General features: G+C 44.5%; 1 protein-coding gene and 1 long non-coding RNA gene across 6 annotated transcripts in view; one reads left to right on the plus strand and one right to left on the minus strand.

Moving 5' to 3' along the window:
• Positions 1-20,875, plus strand: part of rftn1b (raftlin, lipid raft linker 1b) — a 120,613-nt gene that overhangs the window by 45,415 nt on the left and 54,323 nt on the right. For all 4 annotated transcript variants that reach the window (XM_088998742.1, XM_088998741.1, XM_088998740.1 and 1 more), the window contains one exon: positions 12,576-12,753. In XM_088998742.1, the coding sequence (XP_088854868.1) occupies positions 12,576-12,753 (178 nt within the window). The remainder of the gene's footprint in view (positions 1-12,575; positions 12,754-20,875) is intronic.
• LOC148896320 (uncharacterized) overlaps positions 1-20,875 on the minus strand; it is a 55,054-nt gene that overhangs the window by 21,475 nt on the left and 12,704 nt on the right. The gene's annotated exons all lie outside the window — the stretch shown is intronic.

Below are 20,875 nucleotides of genomic sequence, written 5' to 3' on the forward strand. Positions count from 1 at the left end.
CAGTTAAGAAACAAAAAAGTGACGTCGGTTGTCCTTTAAATTTCAGGTGTCAAATGATCGTTTTCAGCCTAGTTTTTAATTAACAATCAACTGCTCTCGCCCATATCCAGCAGGCAGTTCAATTTGTTATACCTCCATTCATATTGTATGACTTGTTTCGAAAATGTTGCCATTGACCACCTGCTCCCTCCCACGCGGCTGAGGGTCTTTGGTGTGTAAAATGTGTTTGCGTATCTGCGTAGAGTGCAAGTTCACACTGCAGCGCATCGTTGTCACTCACTGGTTCCTATCCCAACACATACCCACAGCAGATGATCTATTTATACATCGACATAATATTTACTTGTGGGTGCGCGAAACATGAATATTCACATTAGTACTGTGGATTGTTCATTGTTTGAAATGTTTGTATTTTTTTTTTTTTCTTCAACACTGTCACGGCGCAACTGAACCAGTCGTGAATAGAATTTCATACATTTTGGTAGTTTGCATTGGAATGCCTCCAGAGTGATTTGAAAGTATTGATTTTATTTATTTTGTGGGGGGTACCTCATCTGGTATCAAATAAGACAATCTCGATTCTGTTTTGTAACATGGATACATTTAAATGTTTGTAGGGCTTAACAACAAATCATCATGACCGTTAAGATGGAATTTGCTTATGTGGCAAGTCTGAGTTGTATAAAATTCCAGGGGGTGCACATCAGTAAATTTCAGTGGGTCATTTATTCATTTATTTATTTACTCATTTATTCATGTCTGTCTGTCTGTCTGTCTGGATGTCTGTCTGTCTGGATGTCTGTCTGTCTGTCTGAATGTATGTATTTGTCTATTTATTTGTCTATGTATCTATTTACTTGTATATTTATTTGTTTGTTTAATTAGATTGTATGTATTTATTTATTTATTTATTTAGTTCTTTATTTATTTGTTCATATTCATTGGTTTATTTATTTATTTATATTTATTTGTTTAGTTTTTAGTAATTTATCTATGTGTCTATATATTTATTTATTTATTCATTTATTAAAAGATTTTAGTTTGAATTTTACATGTGGGAGGGGAATACAAGGTTTTTACACCACTTAGCATAAACTGAAAACCATAATTCAAGAACTTGACAAAACAGCCCAATACACAAGCTGAAGTGAATGTCAACATAAATAACAATGTCACAGTGCGTCATATCAGTGCAGACAAACGCGACGTGTGGCGTCACGCCATCTCCGAGTTCAATTTCCTCCTTAGATTGTTTGCTGCCATCTTTGATTATGGACCCTCTGTCACATCTCGTTGCCATCCGGGGCGCGCCCCGCCCCTCCTGTCACCTCCTCCGCCAATCCTGGGAGACGGCCCCTCCAATCATCGTACACCTGGGTTCCCACAGCTGATTGTCATTTCACTGATGGTGCCTTCTGACTATATCTGTCTCGCGCTCACTACCGTCTCCGTCGGAGTATTTTTGGTCATTGCCGTTTCCACTTCCGTGTTGCCAGGTCTGCTATCATTCAGTTATCTTCCTTCACTCATCCCTGTTTGTTATTATTTGATGCTTTGTCCAGTAAAGACTCTTTATCCATCCAAGCCTGTCACGCCGTGTATTTCGGGTCCTTCCCTAACACCAAGAGTCCGTCGCTCGAGGTCTGCCTCCTAGCACTCGAGCGAACGTCACACAATACTCCGACCACCCATGGACCCCGCCGGCGTTGACAGGTATTTTACCGCCCTTGTACAAGAGGCGGAGCGTTCGAGCCAGCTGGCCCAGGCGATTGAGGAAATGCGCCACGCCACTACCTCGCTGGCTCAACGCCTCAAGGAGATGGAAAAGAGCATCGCCACCCTCTCTGTTCCTCCCCCCCCGCCCGTGGGCAGGCGCACGCCCCCGCTACCCCAACCCTCACGCTACGCAGGCGAAACCGAGCGCTGCGCTCAATTCCTAATGCAGTGTGCGCTCGTGTTTGAACAACATCCTGACGCCTACGTTAGCGATGAGGCTAAGGTAGCCTTCATCACCAGCCTGCTCGCGGGTGAAGCCGAATCATGGGTGCTGGCGGTACGAGAGTCCCGACCGGAGCTGTGCGCCTCGTATCCGGACTTCGTAGCCGAGATTCGCCGGGTGTTTCACCATCCAGTGACGGAGGTCGAGGCGGAAGGGAGAATCCTCGACTGCGTCCAAGGGGCCCGTTCGGCCGCAGAATACTCCGTCGCTTTCCGGATCCAGGCCGCTGGCAGCGGCTACGGCGACCGAGCGTTGAGGGGGGTGTTTCGTCGCGGCTTGAATTCCGACCTAAAGGATGAGTTGGCTACCCGCGACGCCGGCACCACCTTCGACGACCTCGTCGGGATTGTCATCGGCTTGGATCAGCGTCTTCGAGAGCGGCGAAAGGAGCTGAGCGACCGACGGCCCGAGGTACCCCGAAGCCGACCCCGGTCGACCACACCCGGCAGCGACCGCGCGCAGCCCCAGGAGGGACTCTGTGAACCGATGGTGATAGGGGGGGGAGACGACCGCGCCAACCCGAGGGCTCGTCGCACCCGAGGCCCCCAGCCTAGGACCCACGGCCAATGTAAGTCCCCGCCGAAACGGAATCCGTTGGGGGCTAAGTCCACTACACGAGTCACACGGTTGGAGCTGGAGAGTGAACTATTTGGCCCCTCCAGCTCCCAAAGAGTGCGGGCACTAGTGGACTCGGGGGCCGACGGGTGCATTATCGACCCCCACCTGGCCGACCTGCTGGGCTGCCGACTTTTAGATCTCCTTCCCCCTAAGGAGATCGTCGACCTGGATGGCCGATTATTAGCCCGGGTCACCCACCTCACAGCCCCACTTAAGCTCCGAGTGGCAGGCAACCATGTGGAGCACCGCCAATTTCTTGTTATGCCCTCCCGGAACGCGCCATTGGTCTTGGGTCTCCCCTGGCTCAAGGCCCATGACCCATCCATTTCTTGGGAGGGCCCCACCATTCAGGGCTGGAGCCCCTACTGCTACGCTAACTGCCTGCGGTCGGCTACGGCAGGGCGTAACCCCTCCCGCGGTGGCCCGCCCGAGGCCATCTGCCTCAAAGGCGTGCCACATTGCTACCACGACCTGCGGGAGGTGTTCAGCAAAGACAACGCCCAATCCCTGCCGCCCCACCGACCGTATGACTGTGCTATAGACTTGCAGCCAGGGGCTCCATTACCGGACTCCAGACTTTACCATATTTCTCAACCGGAACGGGAAGCCCTGAGCACTTACATAGACTCCTCTCTAGCGGCAGGACTCATTCGGCCGTCGCGTTCCCCGCTGGGCGCAGGGTTTTTCTTTATCGACAAGAAGGACGGATCCCTGCGCCCATGCGTTGACTACCGGGGCCTGAACGACATCACCATCCGCAACAAATACCCTCTCCCCCTCATGGATTCGGCCTTTGCGCCCCTTCAGTCCGCCACCATTTTTTCTAAATTAGATCTTCGCAGCGCCTACCATTTGGTCCGAATCCGTGAGGGGGATGAATGGAAAACAGCCTTCAAGACGCCTTTAGGGCACTTTGAATACCTGGTGATGCCGTTCGGGCTCACGAACGCGCCTGCCGTATTCCAGAATTTAATTAATGATGTGCTCAGGGACTTCCTCAATGTTTTTGTTTTTGTGTACCTCGATGACATTCTTATTTTTTCTCGCTCTGCAGAAGAACACCGGCAACACGTCCGACGGGTCCTGGCGCGGCTCCTGCAAAACCGGCTCTATGTGAAGGCAGAGAAGTGTGACTTCCATGTCCGCTCTCTGTCGTTCCTGGGGTTTGTGGTGGAGCAGGGGCAGCTCAGGGCCGACCCCGCCAAAACCAAGGCGGTGGTGGAATGGCCGATCCCAAAGACGCGCAAGCAGCTTCAGCGGTTTTTGGGGTTTGCCAACTTCTACCGCCGCTTCATTCGCGGGTATAGTCAGAAGGCACTCCCCCTCACTAACCTCACGTCCACCAAGCTCCCTTTCAGGTGGACTCCCGATGCTGAGGGGGCTTTCAACCGCCTCCGTCGTGCCTTCACCAACCCCCCCGTTCTGCGTCATCCCGACCCGGATCTTCCGTTCACGGTCGAGGTTGACGCATCCGAGTCCGGAGTAGGGGCCGTCCTTTCCCAGCGCTCTCCCACCGACCAGAAGCTACGCCCATGCGCCTTCTTCTCCCGCCGGCTCAGCCCCGCCGAAGCCAATTACGACGTCGGCAATCGGGAACTGCTGGCGGTCGTCCTAGCCCTGCAGGAATGGAGACACTGGCTTGAGGGAGCTAAACACCCCTTCACCGTCTACACGGATCACAAGAACCTGGCGGCCATCCGGTCCGCCAAGAGACTTAACTCACGGCAGGCCCGATGGTCACTCTTCCTCACCCGTTTTGACTTTTCTCTCACCTACTGCCCAGGGTCACAGAACACCAAGCCCGACGCCCTATCCCGTATCCATGAGCCGGCAGAAAGGGAGGAGACCACCGCCAACATCCTGCCGGCCCAGCGCATCCTGGGCGCCCTGAGGTGGGAGGTTGAGAGAAAAGTCCAACAAGTCCAGGGAACCACCACCATCCCCAGGGGCTGTCCCAAGGATCGCCTGTTCGTCCCCCCCCCCTCTACGCACCGAGGTGCTCATCTGGGGGCACACATCTAAGATAGCTTGCCACCCGGGGGTCAACAGGACGATCCAACTCATCGCCCAACGGTTCTGGTGGCCGGGGTTTAGGAGGGACATCACCCTCTTCGTGAAGGCCTGCCCGACCTGCGCCCGTGGAAAGGCCTCCCACCAGCCCCCGGCCGGACTCCTCCAGCCCCTACCGGTTCCGTCCAGACCCTGGTCCCACATCTCCGTCGACTTCGTGACAGGCCTTCCCCCCTCCCGTGGCAAGACGGTCGTCCTCACCGTAGTGGACCGATTCTCCAAGTCGGCCCACTTCGTTCCGTTAACCAGGTTGCCGTCTGCCACCGAGACGGCTCAACTCCTGGTTAACCATGTCGTCCGTCTCCACGGGATTCCGACGAACATCGTGTCGGATCGGGGACCTCAGTTCGTGTCCAAGGTATGGAAGCGTTTCTGTCGGTCCCTAGGGGCATCGGCGAGCCTGTCGTCTGGGTACCACCCCCAGACCAACGGACAGACGGAGAGGAAGAACCAGGACCTGGAGGCGGCCCTCCGGTGCGTGTGCCTCCACAACCCGGCGTCGTGGGCCCTGCACCTACCCTGGGTGGAGTACGCCCACAACTCCCTGGTCTCCGCAGCCACAGGTCGGTCCCCATTCATGTCCGCCTGTGGCTATCAGCCGCCCTTATTTCCCACACAGGAAGGCCAGGTGGAGGTCCCGTCTATCGATCATCACCTCAGACGGGCCCACAGAGTCTGGAAGGAGACCAGGGACGCCCTGTCACGCACCGCATCCCGGAACCGGCGGGTGGCAGACCGCCATCGACGGCAAGCACCCAACTACCAGGTCGGGCAGGAGGTCTGGCTATCCACGAAGGACCTTCGGCTGGCAGGGTCCTCGGCCAAGCTGGGCCCACGCTTCACGGGTCCCTTCCCCATCGAGGCCATCCTCAGCCCGGTCTCGGTGAGGCTCCGGCTACCACCCACCATGCGGATCCACCCCGTGTTTCATGTTTCCCTCCTCAAGCCAGTGGAGACCAGCCCCTACCCTCACTCCATCAGCCATTTGGAATCCAAGCCCTGAGGGTTTGCCGTCCTCATGCTACATCCATATAAACAACCCCCCCAACACCCCTGCGCACCCCCAAGCTGTATTTAATGCTCCTGTCTGACTCTGCGCTAACACAATTTCATGGAAAAACCAATTTGTTGGCTGTCAGATGGAAAAGCGTCTATTTTTGCTGCGTGATTTGTCATCATGCTGTTTTTTTTTGTTTGTTTGGTTGTTTTTTGTGTTTTGAGTACTACTTTTACAAAAATAGGCAAGCTTTTTTATGGTATTCTATATACTACGGTAAATAAGGTGATTAAGTATTGTGGCATTGTTGCCTTGCTAAAAGTCATCACTGTATTTAAAGGACAACCGACACCATTTTTTTGTTTTTTAAGTGACATCAGAAAAACGATTTATAGCATCTATAAAACCTAAAACACACAGGCTGATATTTTTAGTCAAATGCAAAACACCAATAAAAATTACTTAAAGTGTGCTAAAACTGCAACAAATTGAGCTGAGAATTGGGCATTTTCAGAAAGTCCCGCCCCCAGTTTGTGACATCTCACCAATACTTCTTGCCTTGCTCGAGAATCAAAACAATGGCTTCAGATTTGGAGAAGATGCCTTCTTGTTACTCATCCACTTATGAATATGATTCAAATAGTTCTGAAGAGGAAAGCATAAATGTTTGCAATAGATTAAAGGAGTCCTCCCATATCAATTCGAGCCGTCAATGACAGCAATGTAGCACCCAGAAAATGCAGATGGCGCCCAAGCTCCGTTGTAAATGGGTTGATTTGTCTGCTGGGAATTTGTGTCAGCGAATATCAAATAGTTATCACACAACCATTTACCATTGCGTTATTCATGTGTTTTCCTTCTAATTTCGCCATCAACACTGATCTGACCAAACAAAGTACCGCAAAATGCATTGTGTGTCACTTTCTCGGTCAGGGGCGTTCCAAACGTGACGTAACATGGGGATTGTCATCAACTCGAAAACAAGACTTCCTGAATATTTAGTGCGAGTCTTAAAACGTAAAATATAGCTATATGCGGTGGAATCTTTGTAAAATACGCTCAGGAGAAGTCATTTGAAGTGATTTTACAAATTATGGGCACAACCTGTCTGGAGGCGTCGGTTGTTCTTTAAGTTAAATTTTACTGTAATTTTACTGTTATCCAAAAAATGCAGATCATTAACTCATTCACTGCCATTCACGAATTTATTCGGGAATTGAAAATATAACATAGAGCACCATTCCCGGATTTGTTTTTTTTTTCTTATTATTTTTGTCATGCTTGGATGCCGATAAAGCACTGGCCATGGCCTCTGCCAATGTTTTTTTTCTTTTCCACAAGGGGACAGCATTTCCCTTTTTTCCATATTTGCGCTTTGTTCCAGCTTCAGCTCTCGATGAAAAGGTTTCTTCAGCCGTCAAGAAGTACAGATGACGGCCTAAGAAACCTTTTCATCAATTGACCACTCCTGTACGACTGAGAGCTTACACAGACGTCCAGCTTCAGCTGTTGTTAAAGCGCTATATCAACCAATATGTATTGTATTGCATTGTATTTTGGCCCATATCATTTAGGAATTAACTCTTTTTCTGATGAAAGAAGAGAGTTAAAGGTCTTTAACGCTTCATGCAATGTTTATGTAGTCCTAAATTTCAATATTATGTGGGTCCTGCAATTTCTGTGAAAATGACAAAAACCCTGGCACTGGACTGAAGACATTTTTACACATCGTCTGGAAGTGAATGAGTTAATATGCAACATGGATGCCTGTTGTCGGTTGTCCACTTCTCAGTTCTACCTTTTCAATGCATCTCGGCTAACGTTGCTAATTTCACGTGGTCCCATGACGTACGTTCCTTCTCTTCCACCTCAGGTATGGTGCTCGTCAACCGCGGAATCCAGAAATCCCACTTTTGCGAAAACGCAGCCATCGCCGATGATGAAATAGCTGCCTGTGTGTGTGTTTTAAAAGACAGGATTAATAGCGACTCCCAGAGTGATTAGCGCCCACTCGGGGAAGAAGTGGCCCGCGGCTGTGTTTCCACGACTAATTGAAAGCGCTCCTTATTTACTCTTCTCAGCTTCTCACTTCCTTCTCTGATCCTCGTCGTGCCGTAGTAGCTTCCCTCCACTAGGAGTTCTTCTCGCACCAAAGGCAAGAAAACCAAATTAGGGATCACATAAGGATTAATGCGCGAGTGGTGCATGCAGATGGAGTTTGTTTGGTTGTTTTTTGTGTTTTGAGTACTACTTTTACAAAAATAGGCAAGCTTTTTTATGGTATTCTATATACTACGGTAAATAAGGTGATTAAGTATTGTGGCATTGTTGCCTTGCTAAAAGTCATCACTGTATTTAAAGGACAACCGACACCATTTTTTTGTTTTTTAAGTGACATCAGAAAAACGATTTATAGCATCTATAAAACCTAAAACACACAGGCTGATATTTTTAGTCAAATGCAAAACACCAATAAAAATTACTTAAAGTGTGCTAAAACTGCAACAAATTGAGCTGAGAATTGGGCATTTTCAGAAAGTCCCGCCCCCAGTTTGTGACATCTCACCAATACTTCTTGCCTTGCTCGAGAATCAAAACAATGGCTTCAGATTTGGAGAAGATGCCTTCTTGTTACTCATCCACTTATGAATATGATTCAAATAGTTCTGAAGAGGAAAGCATAAATGTTTGCAATAGATTAAAGGAGTCCTCCCATATCAATTCGAGCCGTCAATGACAGCAATGTAGCACCCAGAAAATGCAGATGGCGCCCAAGCTCCGTTGGAAATGGGTTGATTTGTCTGCTGGGAATTTGTGTCAGCGAATATCAAATAGTTATCACACAACCATTTACCATTGCGTTATTCATGTGTTTTCCTTCTAATTTCGCCATCAACACTGATCTGACCAAACAAAGTACCGCAAAGTCCTGTTTGTGGACTACAGCTCTGCGTTCAATACCATCATCCCAGAACTCCTCATCCCCAAACTTCTCCAGCTTGGTGTGTCCGCCACGATCTGCCAGTGGACCCTCAGCTTCCTGACAGGACGGACACAACAGGTCAGACTGGGAAATATATCATCCACGACACGAACCACGAGCACTGGAGCCCCGCAGGGATGCGTCCTCTCTCCATTGCTCTTCTCTCTCTACACGAACGACTGCACCTCAACACACCCAGCTGTCAAATTCATAAAGTTCGCAGACGACACCACGGTCATCGGTCTCATCAAAGACGGCGACGAGTCTGCGTACCGACAACAAGTGGAGCAGCTGGAGCTCTGGTGCAGCCGTCACAACCTGGAGCTGAACACGCTCAAGACAGTTGAGATGATGGTGGACTTCAGGAAACATCCATCACCACAGCTACCCCTCACACTATCCAACTGCCTGGTGTCAACCGTTGAGACCTTCAAGTTCCTGGGAATCACAGTCTCCCAGGACATGAAGTGGGAGGTCAACACCAACTCTATCCTGAAAAAGGCCCAACAGAGAATGTACTTCCTGAGGCTGCTAAAGAAGCATGGCCTGCCACAGGAGGTGCTGCAACATTTCTACACGGCTGTCATCGAATCCATCCTGTGTTCTTCCATCACCGTTTGGTTCGGGGCCGCCACAAAAATGGACAAAATCCGACTTCAACGGACAGTTAGGACGGCGGAAAAAATCATCGGCACCGCCCTACCCACTCTCGAGGACTTGCACACTGCAAGAATCCAAACTAGGGCGCGGAAAATCTTACTGGACCCTCCGCACCCTGCCCACCACCTTTTCCAGCTACTCCCCTCAGGCAGGCGCTACCGATCCATGCGCACCAAATCCAGCAGACATTTAAACAGCTTCTTCCCCCAAGCCATTAACTCTTTGAACTCTTTCAACAGTAGCCAAAATGGAACTGTATAGTGCCACTTAGCAGTTTTTTTGACAACGATACTAGTGCAGCGTGTTCTACCGGAAACAAATTCCTTGTGTGTCCTACATACTTGGCAATAAAGATGATTCTGATTCTGATTCTGATTCTGAAAATGCATTGTGTGTCGCTTTCTCGGTCAGGGGCGTTCCAAACGTGACGTAACATGGGGATTGTCATCAACTCGAAAACAAGGCTTCCTGAATATTTAGTGCGAGTCTTAAAACGTAAAATATAGCTATATGCGGTGGAATCTTTGTAAAATACGCTCAGGAGAAGTCATTTGAAGTGATTTTACAAATTATGGGCACAACCTGTCTGGAGGCGTCGGTTGTCCTTTAAGTTAAATTTTACTGTAATTTTACTGTTATCCAAAAAATGCAGATCATTAACTCATTCACTGCCATTCACGAATTTATTCGGGAATTGAAAATATAACATAGAGCACCATTCCCGGATTTGTTTTTTTTTTTTCTTATTATTTTTGTCATGCTTGGGTGCCGATAAAGCACTGGCCATGGCCTCTGCCAATGTTTTTTTTCTTTTCCACAAGGGGACAGCATTTCCCTTTTTTCCATATTTGCGCTTTGTTCCAGCTTCAGCTCTCGATGAAAAGGTTTCTTCAGCCGTCAAGAAGTACAGATGACGGCTGAAGAAACCTTTTCATCAATTGACCACTCCTGTACGACTGAGAGCTTACACAGACGTCCAGCTTCAGCTGTTGTTAAAGCGCTATATCAACCAATATGTATTGTATTGCATTGTATTTTGGCCCATATCATTTAGGAATTAACTCTTTTTCTGATGAAAGAAGAGAGTTAAAGGTCTTTAACGCTTCATGCAATGTTTATGTAGTCCTAAATTTCAATATTATGTGGGTCCTGCAATTTCTGTGAAAATGACAAAAACCCTGGTACTGGACTGAAGACATTTTTACACATCGTCTGGAAGTGAATGAGTTAATATGCAACATGGATGCCTGTTGTCGGTTGTCCACTTCTCAGTTCTACCTTTTCAATGCATCTCGGCTAACGTTGCTAATTTCACGTGGTCCCATGACGTACGTTCCTTCTCTTCCACCTCAGGTATGGTGCTCGTCAACCGCGGAATCCAGAAATCCCACTTTTGCGAAAACGCAGCCATCGCCGATGATGAAATAGCTGCCTGTGTGTGTGTTTTAAAAGACAGGATTAATAGCGACTCCCAGAGTGATTAGCGCCCACTCGGGGAAGAAGTGGCCCGCGGCTGTGTTTCCACGACTAATTGAAAGCGCTCCTTATTTACTCTTCTCAGTTTCTCACTTCCTTCTCTGATCCTCATCGTGCCGTAGTAGCTTCCCTCCACCAGGAGTTCTTCTCGCACCAAAGGCAAGAAAACCAAATTAGGGATCACATAAGGATTAATGCGCGAGTGGTGCATGCAGATGGAAATTGAGGGGGTAGACGCAAGGGGGGTATATTTCAGTCATTTTTCATCACGGCCTATTTCTTTGTGTTAATTCCTTCACGCGTGTTAGTTTCCAAAGCGGCAGCATTGTGGTGCAGTAGGACACTGTGATTGAGAAATTCCGGGGGGGAGTATTTTTAGACAGTCACTCACTAACGCCCCCTGAGGACATCATTCCTCTTCTTCTTTTGCCTCTCTGTCAGCGCTTCCATAATTCTTTGCTTCCTGGGAGTAAATGTCAGATTTTCACTCTTGTCACCTCGCTAGCAGGCACAATTTTCAACCAGTCTTCTTTAAATGTTTCGGGATGGTTACTCAATGTCAGATCAAGGACTTGGGGTTATAAATTGATTTGTATGGCCTAGGTACTGTCCATGAGGAGATATAGAGTGTTTCCTTTTGTCATTCAGGATTTCAATTTTGGATTATCGATGATATAAAAGCATTACAATCGAAGAAGACCGATGAATGTGCTTAACCGTGCTGCGTTGTGAACACACTGAATGTTACTTGAAGAAAAAGAAGCTGTTGTCTGCTTGTTTTGGTGGGCATTGTTCAATAGCGCTAATCTGAAAGAAGGAGCGGAAAGTGGTGGTGACCATGATTTAGAGGGTCTGAGAATAATTGGTCTGCCCGTGTCTTGGTTCTTGCAGCATGTTAGTCCCCAAGACTGTGGGGTTCAGATTGTGAGGAGGGGCAGGACATTGACATATAGCAGACATCTACATATAACAAAACTACTGAAGCCCAAGGCGCAAATGTCATTGGGACTAAACAAATAAAGAAATACATGGGTGAATGAAAAATCGAATTTAATGTTACAAGTTGAAGAGCCAAAAAGGACATTTTTTTTTTTTTTTTTTTTTTTGTAATCTATTACAGTCACCTCATTCTGACATTTCTGTGAACAAATACATCACAGTGATTTGGGGAGAAAATTGCAAACTTTCCCTTTAAGATATGCTACAACATTGTCAGCGAGGTCCCAATATTTTACATTATAAAAATAGCACGGCCCAACAAAAAAGTCACACAAAAAAAAACATAGACAGAGAATGCTGATGATTTTTCAGATTACACAGTTCTCTGTCAGGACATGATCCATGGCCTCCCTTTGTCTTTACTTTGACTTGAATCGACCGTGTGACATATTAGCGATTTTGCCTAAAGAGGCTCATCTCAGAGGCTGAGCAGCCAATGCGTTTTTATTTAATGTTTGCTGATTGCGGCTCGTTAGCCACCGCTAACGCTACTGTTCCCGTGCCGCCGAAGCCGACGAGCGCATGCGGCGTCAGCAATCAACGCTGATTGGATTTTGATCTCCTCCGATTAGGTCTCGAGTGCCGAGGCTAATTTAGCAAAACCAACCTGAAGTGAATTCTTAATCACTTTACTATCTGAATTTCAAATTGCCAGATCTTTTATTTGTCTTTTTTTTCGCAGGACGGTTTTAATTATAGTGAACTCCCGCTGCAGCTGCAGAACCTTACTCAGGAATGTCAGCCAATGCACATTTACTGTTTGTTTGTCTCAGGCGGGACGTCCACCTTACGTCTGTCGTCTGTGCGTGAGCTACCAGAACAGTTGCAGGAGCTTTACCAGCAAGACTTCCGACTGGCTGCCATTCACCCGTTCATCCAGCCCTGCGGCCCGGATTCCAACAGCCCGCAACACCAACTCTACCGCGCCATCCTGGTCCAGATCAACGAGGGGTATGTGCTTATCTTTCCATATCTTTACATTTTCTGTGCATGCAGCATGTTGCTGGTTATTTAACCCCCTTTCATGCATCCTTGTAACCTGACAACATGATCAGCTATCCATTGTAGTAACCGCTGGGTTGCTTGACTACTTCCTGTTATAATAGGCCCTCCATCTTTCTGTCATTTTTCACGTTTTTGCGACCTTTTTCACATGTATCAATTGGTGCCACTATAAGTGAGTTTTAGCACCCCAAACGGTAACATTTTCAACAGGACAGAATGAATAACCAAGAAACCAGTCGGCTCTCGTGGGGGAGTTGATGGAGAGAACATGTGAAAAGATTAATCATGAGCCATAAATGAAATACAAAAGTGGTGTGCTGTCTTGTTATCTGCCACTTCACGAGAACGTTATATGGATTTAAAAAAATATTATTGCTTGTCATGAGTCTTTAATGCATTTATGACAAAATAAATAAATAAATAAATATAGGTTGTCATTTATGGTGAGGCTGCTCTACCTCCAAAATTCATACAAGGGAGCTTGCAGTTCAAGGAAAGACAGTGAGCTTCAAATTCAGCTCAGTGTTTACATTAGAGTGTAGGATGTTGTCAATCTTAATGTTTTTCCCCAAAAACGTTTTTGGGGCGTGAAATGCCCGGCTCCGGGGGAACGAGACGGGTCCAGAGCCGCTCCGGGATCCAGCGGTGAGTGGGGTCTCGGACTGACGTTGACGCCGACGTTGCACGGCTCGTCGTGGATGAGACTCAATTCGTCATGCACGACGACAGCGTGGCTGGACGTGGGCGTGCAATGCCAGTCACCCAGTTTCACCCTGGACGGCCACCTGGAATGAGGTCTCGGCCTGACGTTTACGTGGACGTTGCGGCTCGTCTAGTGTCGCAATTCAAACTCGACGAGGCTTGCGCTAACGTGGACGTAGCAATTGCCAGGCACAGGTTGGAAATGAATGGGTCCGATGTAGGTGCGGGATCCGAGGTTTGCCAAATTCAATTCTGTCAGTTTCGAGGTGGTGATGGCAGGTTCGGATCCCAAAAAGCTTTTAGTTGGGAGCTGTTTTTGTTTGACACATTGTATTAATAGTACAAGTCCCGTGCAGCTGCAAACTGTAAAACAGGAAATGATCTGAATGCAAAATTACATTGTTGCGACAGAAAACCAAGTGTAAAAGTCCGCCTAGGTTAAACTAGACGTACACAATGCATGCTGGAGCTTACCAGCAAAGAAACAATGAACTCGGCTCGGATGATCGTGCCAGGTGCCTTAGGTGGATATCAACAGCCGACCAGCACCTGCGAGCGCCATCCTGGCTGACAACGAGGGTAGCTGTTTCCTTTCTATCTTTACGATTTTCACCTGTGCATGGCATGTTGGGTCATTCCCCCCTTTGGTCGCCAACCAGATCATGACAGTATTCATTGTAATGAAGATAAAAACGGTTAATTAGATACTGTTAATAATATGATAATAATCGATAATGATCATAATGTTAACGTTTTTAATGATAACACTAATAATAATAATGGTACACTAATAATAAGTTTTAAATACTTTTATTATTATTTTCATATTATTATAATTATTATATTAATCAGTCGGCTTCTTGGGACTAGTATGGAGATATAGTTTTTGATTGTAATGAAGATAAATAACAACAATAATAAGAATAATGATAATAATAATGATAATAACGATAATGATAATAATGTTAACGATGATAATGATAACGCTAATATTATTATTATTATTATTATTATTATTATTATTATTATTATTATTATTATTATTATTATTACTAGTATTAATATATTATCATCAACTATTAATAGTCTAATTAAAATTATTATTAATCTAATAATAATTATTATATTATTTTTTTATTTTTCATGATCTTCATTAGCATCAAAAACATTTTAATAATAATAATAATAATAATAATAATAATAATAATAATAATAATAATATTAATAATAATAATTTTTACATGAAAAGTTTGATTCCAACCAAAAAACATTACTACTATAAAATATAAATAGAGCTTATTTTTTATTTACAGTAAAGTCTCGTTATATCGATATTCAAGGGAGTCCGAAAAAATATCGATATAACCGGGACTATCGATATATCCGACCCTGTTTGCATGTAATTTTCTCCATGCGTGCATAGAAATAGTATCGATATAACCGGGAATATCGATATATCCGATATCGATATAACGAGACTTTGCTGTATTTAACAATGTCACCCATGAAGTTAAAAAATGTTTATTTAATTAAAAAAATAATAAAAAAAATAAATTCCATATTACTGAAGGATTTTATACAACGGTGGCAAATAATTTTCCTAACATAAAGCAATTAACCGGCCCCAAAAAAATCCCTCGTCCATATTAAAAGAGAGAAAAAAAGTTACCCAATACACTGTGTGTTAGGGAGAGGGCAGAAGAAAAAAAGTGTATATTGGTTATCCTGCCTCAATCACTCTAATAGGGGAAAAAACACACAGTCGTAATCCCCTCACAACCCCACCTACCCCCACATCTCCGCCTCGCCTCAAAAACATAGAATGTCAACTTTCGACTCCCCCCATGTTCCATTAGGCAGCGATCAACGATGCAGAGAGGTTACAGTTGAGCAGGTAATGGCTGATGGGATGTATTCATCATTACTGGCTGATTGTGGCACAAGAAGAAAAGGAAGAAGAAGAAAATGAAACGTGGTTATGGTGGGGGTGGAAAGGAAGTTGGGGATAATAAGGTTCCCACCGAAGAGCAATACAGGTGAGCGTCCAGTATGAAATGACTCACCAACAGGTGAAAATATGAAGAAATGGTCTGTGGCAGGCTGTGTTGTCATAGCGATGGATAGAGGCTATGCATGGATGGGTGGAAGGAAGGAGGAGGGGGGATGATGGAACCAGAGGAAGTCGAGTTTTCTGCTGCGAGTCATTTTTTTAGCCTTGTCGTTGCCTATTGCGCGCCAAAAAGACTTTTTGTGTTCCACAATGAATATGCCTCACAATTGTCCATTTATGTGAGTGTTGCCACAAAGTCATGTGCAATGCTGCCTTAAATGTCGTGTGGCGTTTAAAATATATACATATATTTTAATTGTGTGCTAGTGTGAGCCATTTACATCAAGGGCTAGACACAAAACTTGACAATCAATGAAAACGTTTCTTCAGCCGTCATCTGTCCTTATTTGAAGGTGTCGGATGTTTCGCTCCTCATCCAAAGAGCTTCATCAGCAAACTAAAGTTATGCTGGTAACTCTGGCCCTATGTATATATCCCTAATGGACAGAGGTGGCAGTTCCAAACATCTGCTAGGTCAGGCGTCTGCAACGCGCGGCTCCGGAGCCGCATGTGGCTCTTTCACCCCCCTGCTGCGGCTCCCTGCGGCTTTAGAAAATAAATACTGATTATTTAATTCAATGTATATTATTTTAGTTTGTTCGTTTTTAAAATATAATTCTAAATTTGAAGATTATGGTGATTATAAATAATACAAAATAAAACGTATTCAATTTTTTGTCGCTCATAATATACGTCACAACCATCGACAGTGGACGTATATCCGGTCACAACCGCCAAATTGCGCACGATTTCTTGAATTTTTCGACCCCCAGGTAGGCCAACTATGGATAAATCTAAGAAAAGAAAAGTGTCTGAAGAAAACAGAACGTTTAATGATACGTGGGCAGATTCGTTCGCCTTAAAAAACAGACATCGCTCACACCTGACAGACGACAGCTTACAGTCCTGTGTGAAGATGAAGCTAATGTCATACAGTCCTGATGTGCAGAGGCTGTGCGCTGAGGTGCAGGAGCAGAAATCACATTAACCAGGTGATAAATATTGTATTTGTCATTTTGCAAATATATATTTTTTTCAAATAGACATTGCGTATTATATTTGAAAGTAATCTTCAACCCAACGTCTTTTTTTCGGAGTTTAAAATGTTTTTGTTGCGTGCAGAAATGTAATTTCGCTTCTCTGTAACAGTTCATTGATTCATAAATGCAACACACTATAGTTTGTTTATGCATATATAAAGGTAAAAAAGGATTATGAAAAGATGCAGTGTTGTCTTCATTTTAAATGTCAAAAGGATTTTGTGGCTCCCAGTGTTTTCTTTTCTGTGGGAAATGGGTCCAAATGGCTCTTTGAGTCGTAAAGGTTGCCGACCCCTGTGCTAGGTAGTCACTTCTGTCCATTAGGAATATATATAGGGCCAGAGTTAGCAGCACAACTTAAGTTCACTGACTGAAGCTCTTCGGATAAGGAGCGAAACCTCCAACACGTTCAAAGAAGTACAGATGAAGAAACGTTTTCATCGATGGGCCACTCCGTTACGACTGAGAGCCAACACAGATGTAAAACATGACAATCCATCAGCTTCTGCCTTTGAATTGCATTTTAATCGCTAAAAGTGGCATTGAATGTTTTCCACAACATAAACTTTAGAGGACAACCGACATCCCTTTTTTGTTTCCTAACTGACATCAGAAAGACGTTTTATAGCATCTAAAATACCCAAAACACGCAGTATGATATTTTTATTCAAATGCAAAACACCAATAAAAATGACTTAAAGCACTGGTCTCAAACTCGCGGCCCGCGGGCCAAATGCGGTCCCCAAAAGAATATTTTGCGGCCCGCCTTGATATGAAAGATTAATGTTAGTGTGGCCCGCATGATTGATATGAATGAAACTTGTGTGTGGAGCTGAACAAGTAGGCAATAGAAGCCATGTTTTGGACAGTTCATGTTCAATATGTTCTTTATGTTAAGAAAGTTAAAGGTTAAAGAACTGTGAATACAGACATTTGAAACTTAATTATAATAATTAGTTTTCCTGTGGTTTTTTCAGTCGTCTGTATCTGCCTTATGATATTATAATCATTTGATTTATTTAGTGCAGGTTAATTTATTTTTTATTCATTTTTCCATTTATTCATTTAATTCATTTTTTGTGTGTTAAAAATAAAGATTTTCCTCATACGGCCCAGCCTCACCCAGACTCTGCCTCCAGCGGCCCCCGAGTCAATTAAGTTTAAGACCCCTGACTTAAAGTGTCCAAAATCTGCAAAAAAATTGAGCTGCGAATTGGACATTGTCAGAAAGTCCCGCCCCCAGTTCGTGACATCACGCCAAGACGTCTTGCATTGCTAGTGAATCAAAACAATGGCTTCATATTCGGAGAATATGCTTTCTTGTTACACATCCAGTTATGAATATGATTCAAATAGTTCTGAAGAGGAAAGCATACATGTTTGCAATCGATGAAATAATTTATTCCATTCCATTTTGAGGCAAAATTGGGGTGAAATGGATCACCAAAAAAGAGGCAGAAAATGGCGTCAGCCCGTTTCCACAGGCTGATAAATTCCTTCCATGGAGCTTGGTCGCCCTCTTTTGGTTGCGTTTTGGTTTTCAGACCAAGCAAGTACAGCAAAATACATTGACGTCATGGAAGGACTGCTACAATGTGTCTTTTTTTCGGTCAGGGGCGTTCCTTCAATGACGTCACGTACGGACTTGTCACCAACTCAAAAACAAGACTTCCTGAATATTCAGTGTGAGTCTTAAAATGTAAACTATAGCTATATGCGGTGGAATCTTTGTAAAATACGCTCAGTATAAGTCATTTGAAGCCATTTTACAAATTATGGACACAACCTTTCCGGAGACATTGGTTGTCCTTTAACTTGACCTTTGCTACATTATCATCCATCAGCTTGGCTTAAAAAAATGAAGAGGGTTCTTGTTTAGCAGCGGGAGGCTCCTGGATATTTGTCAGAGGCCTAAGCAGGCGGATATCGCGATGCACCACGACAGGAGTTGACACTCCAGGTCTTGCTCTGCCGTTTTGTACGTGAACACCCTCTGGACGCAAACACAGATAAAACCATCAATCTTATGTTTCCTTCATTGTTGATTTTTCGTTCTCATTATCTCTCTCTTTCTCTCTCTCACTCCTTCTCTCTCTCTCTCTCTCTCTCTCTCTAACAAAAATTATAAATTGAATATATAATAATAATAATAATACAGTAAAGTCTCGTTATATCGATATTGGTTATATCGATAGTACTGCTTATTACGATACTATTTTTATGAACGCAAGGAGAAAATTTACATGCCGCAGGATCGGAGATATTTTTTCCGACTCCCGAGAATATCGATATACCGAGACTTTACTGTAATAATAATAATAATAATAATTATTATTATTATTATTATTATTATTATTATTATTATTATTACAACAGAGTAATCTTCGGCGGAAGAACACCAAAGCACAGGACCGAACAGCGCCCCAGCCGGCCTACCTTTCCACACCCCCTTTCTATGAGTGCACACGTCGATCATCTTCAACGATACTTTTGCTGTTATGGGACCGAAAAAGACGCACCACAGGCTCGTGTTCAGCCGAAGAAGACACAAAACAAAATTACAGTCGAGGAGAAGGAGATCATTGGGAAACACGAACGAGGTGTGCGTTTGTCTGATTTAGTGGCTTAGCGGATATGCTAAATCCACCATTGCTACCATCCTTCGCAACAAAGCTTTACACAAAGGCTTTATTTACTCAATGCTTTCACGTGACTAATGACACCGAACTATCCCTTAAGGATTATTGGACGGACAATTTCAATGTGTATCTGTAATGTGCGAGTTGACAGGCGGGGCGGGGCGGGGCCGCCGCTCCCGACCTGCGCCAGCTGCTGTCAATCCCCTAATCACCGACACTGGGACATTTAAACTAGTGTCTCGGACTTTTGCCAGTATGAGGATTTGCTTCGCCCGAGGTGATTGTTGCCCGCTACAGTACTACATGTACTACATGTACATATTTCTATAGAGCATATATTTTATTAAATGTTTATTTTTCAGTACAAACCAATACAAGTTACTTATACAAGCCTTAAACATACTTATATCAACCTTAACCATACTTATATTAGCCTTAAACATACATTCCATACAAAATATAGCACTGAAGCAATTCACAAACAAATTCACCTTACGAACGACTTTTCGGAATGTATCTTGTTCGTAAGTTTGGGGGGCGTCTGTATTTTGTTTTACTCTCGTTACTTGTAATAACTGGTGAAAGGAGAAGTCTAATAAAAAATGATATGCTTTATGCCTATTTATGAATCTTCCAATGCCGTTTGTGGAATTTTAATTAGGAAGCAATATCGACCCATATTTATCCATTACAGGAGCCGGCCATTTTCAATCGTCTGATAATGACATCACAGAGCCGAAGGGCTCGTCTTGTGAAGGTCACAACCCAAAAGCAGAGAGTCGTGGTTCTTGTGTTTGTGTTTGTGTATACTGACCCTGGTGGCGAAATCGCATGTTCCAGAAAAACACATAACATCCTCCTCTCAATCCTCGATGCCGGACCGAATAACTGTCGGATGCGGGCTCAATCTTTTCCCACCCAAATCAAATTATAGCACATTAGAGCTCTTGATGCCTGGACTGTCTCTTAGGACCCATTTCCATGACTCGAAATGCATGAATGACAAAATGGATGCCCCAGCCCCCACCCAATCTCATGTTCATGCTAAAAGCTTTTCATTTCGTCTTCTTTTGCTTCTTCCTCTTTTTGCAGGAATATGAGAACATATTTCAAAAATCTCCAGTGTGTATATGTGTGTGTGTGTGCGTGCGCGTGCATGGGTATAAACTATAGCCCATATCACTCCCTGGACGATCGCAAACGAAGCATAGAGTTGTAAAAATAGATTTAATGGGATGAATGATTCATAAATTCAAGTTTCTATTAGTCTTTGATGTTATCTCTGCTCTAAAAAGCTTAATTTTTTGGTCCATTTCATAACAGTGTATCTTCTTTTCCTTTCGGCTTTTCCCTTGAAGGGGTCGCCACAGCGAATCAGTGTCCTCCATCTTCAGAGGTTTGATTCGCATGTTTGTTTTGGCCAAGCTTTTACGTCGGTGTATACATTAAAAACAAAAACAAAAAATAAAAATAAAGAGAAGTGCATGTTCCTTTTTTTTCAAAATGGTATAAATCTTCCAACAAATTGTTTCACAGCATGTCAGTGTAACTGGACAATACACATTGATTGACTCTTA

Source organism: Hippocampus bargibanti, linkage group LG06 (assembly GCF_051943395.1).
Source record: "Hippocampus bargibanti isolate YZ-2025 linkage group LG06, ASM5194339v1, whole genome shotgun sequence".
Lineage (NCBI taxonomy): Eukaryota > Metazoa > Chordata > Actinopteri > Syngnathiformes > Syngnathidae > Hippocampus > Hippocampus bargibanti.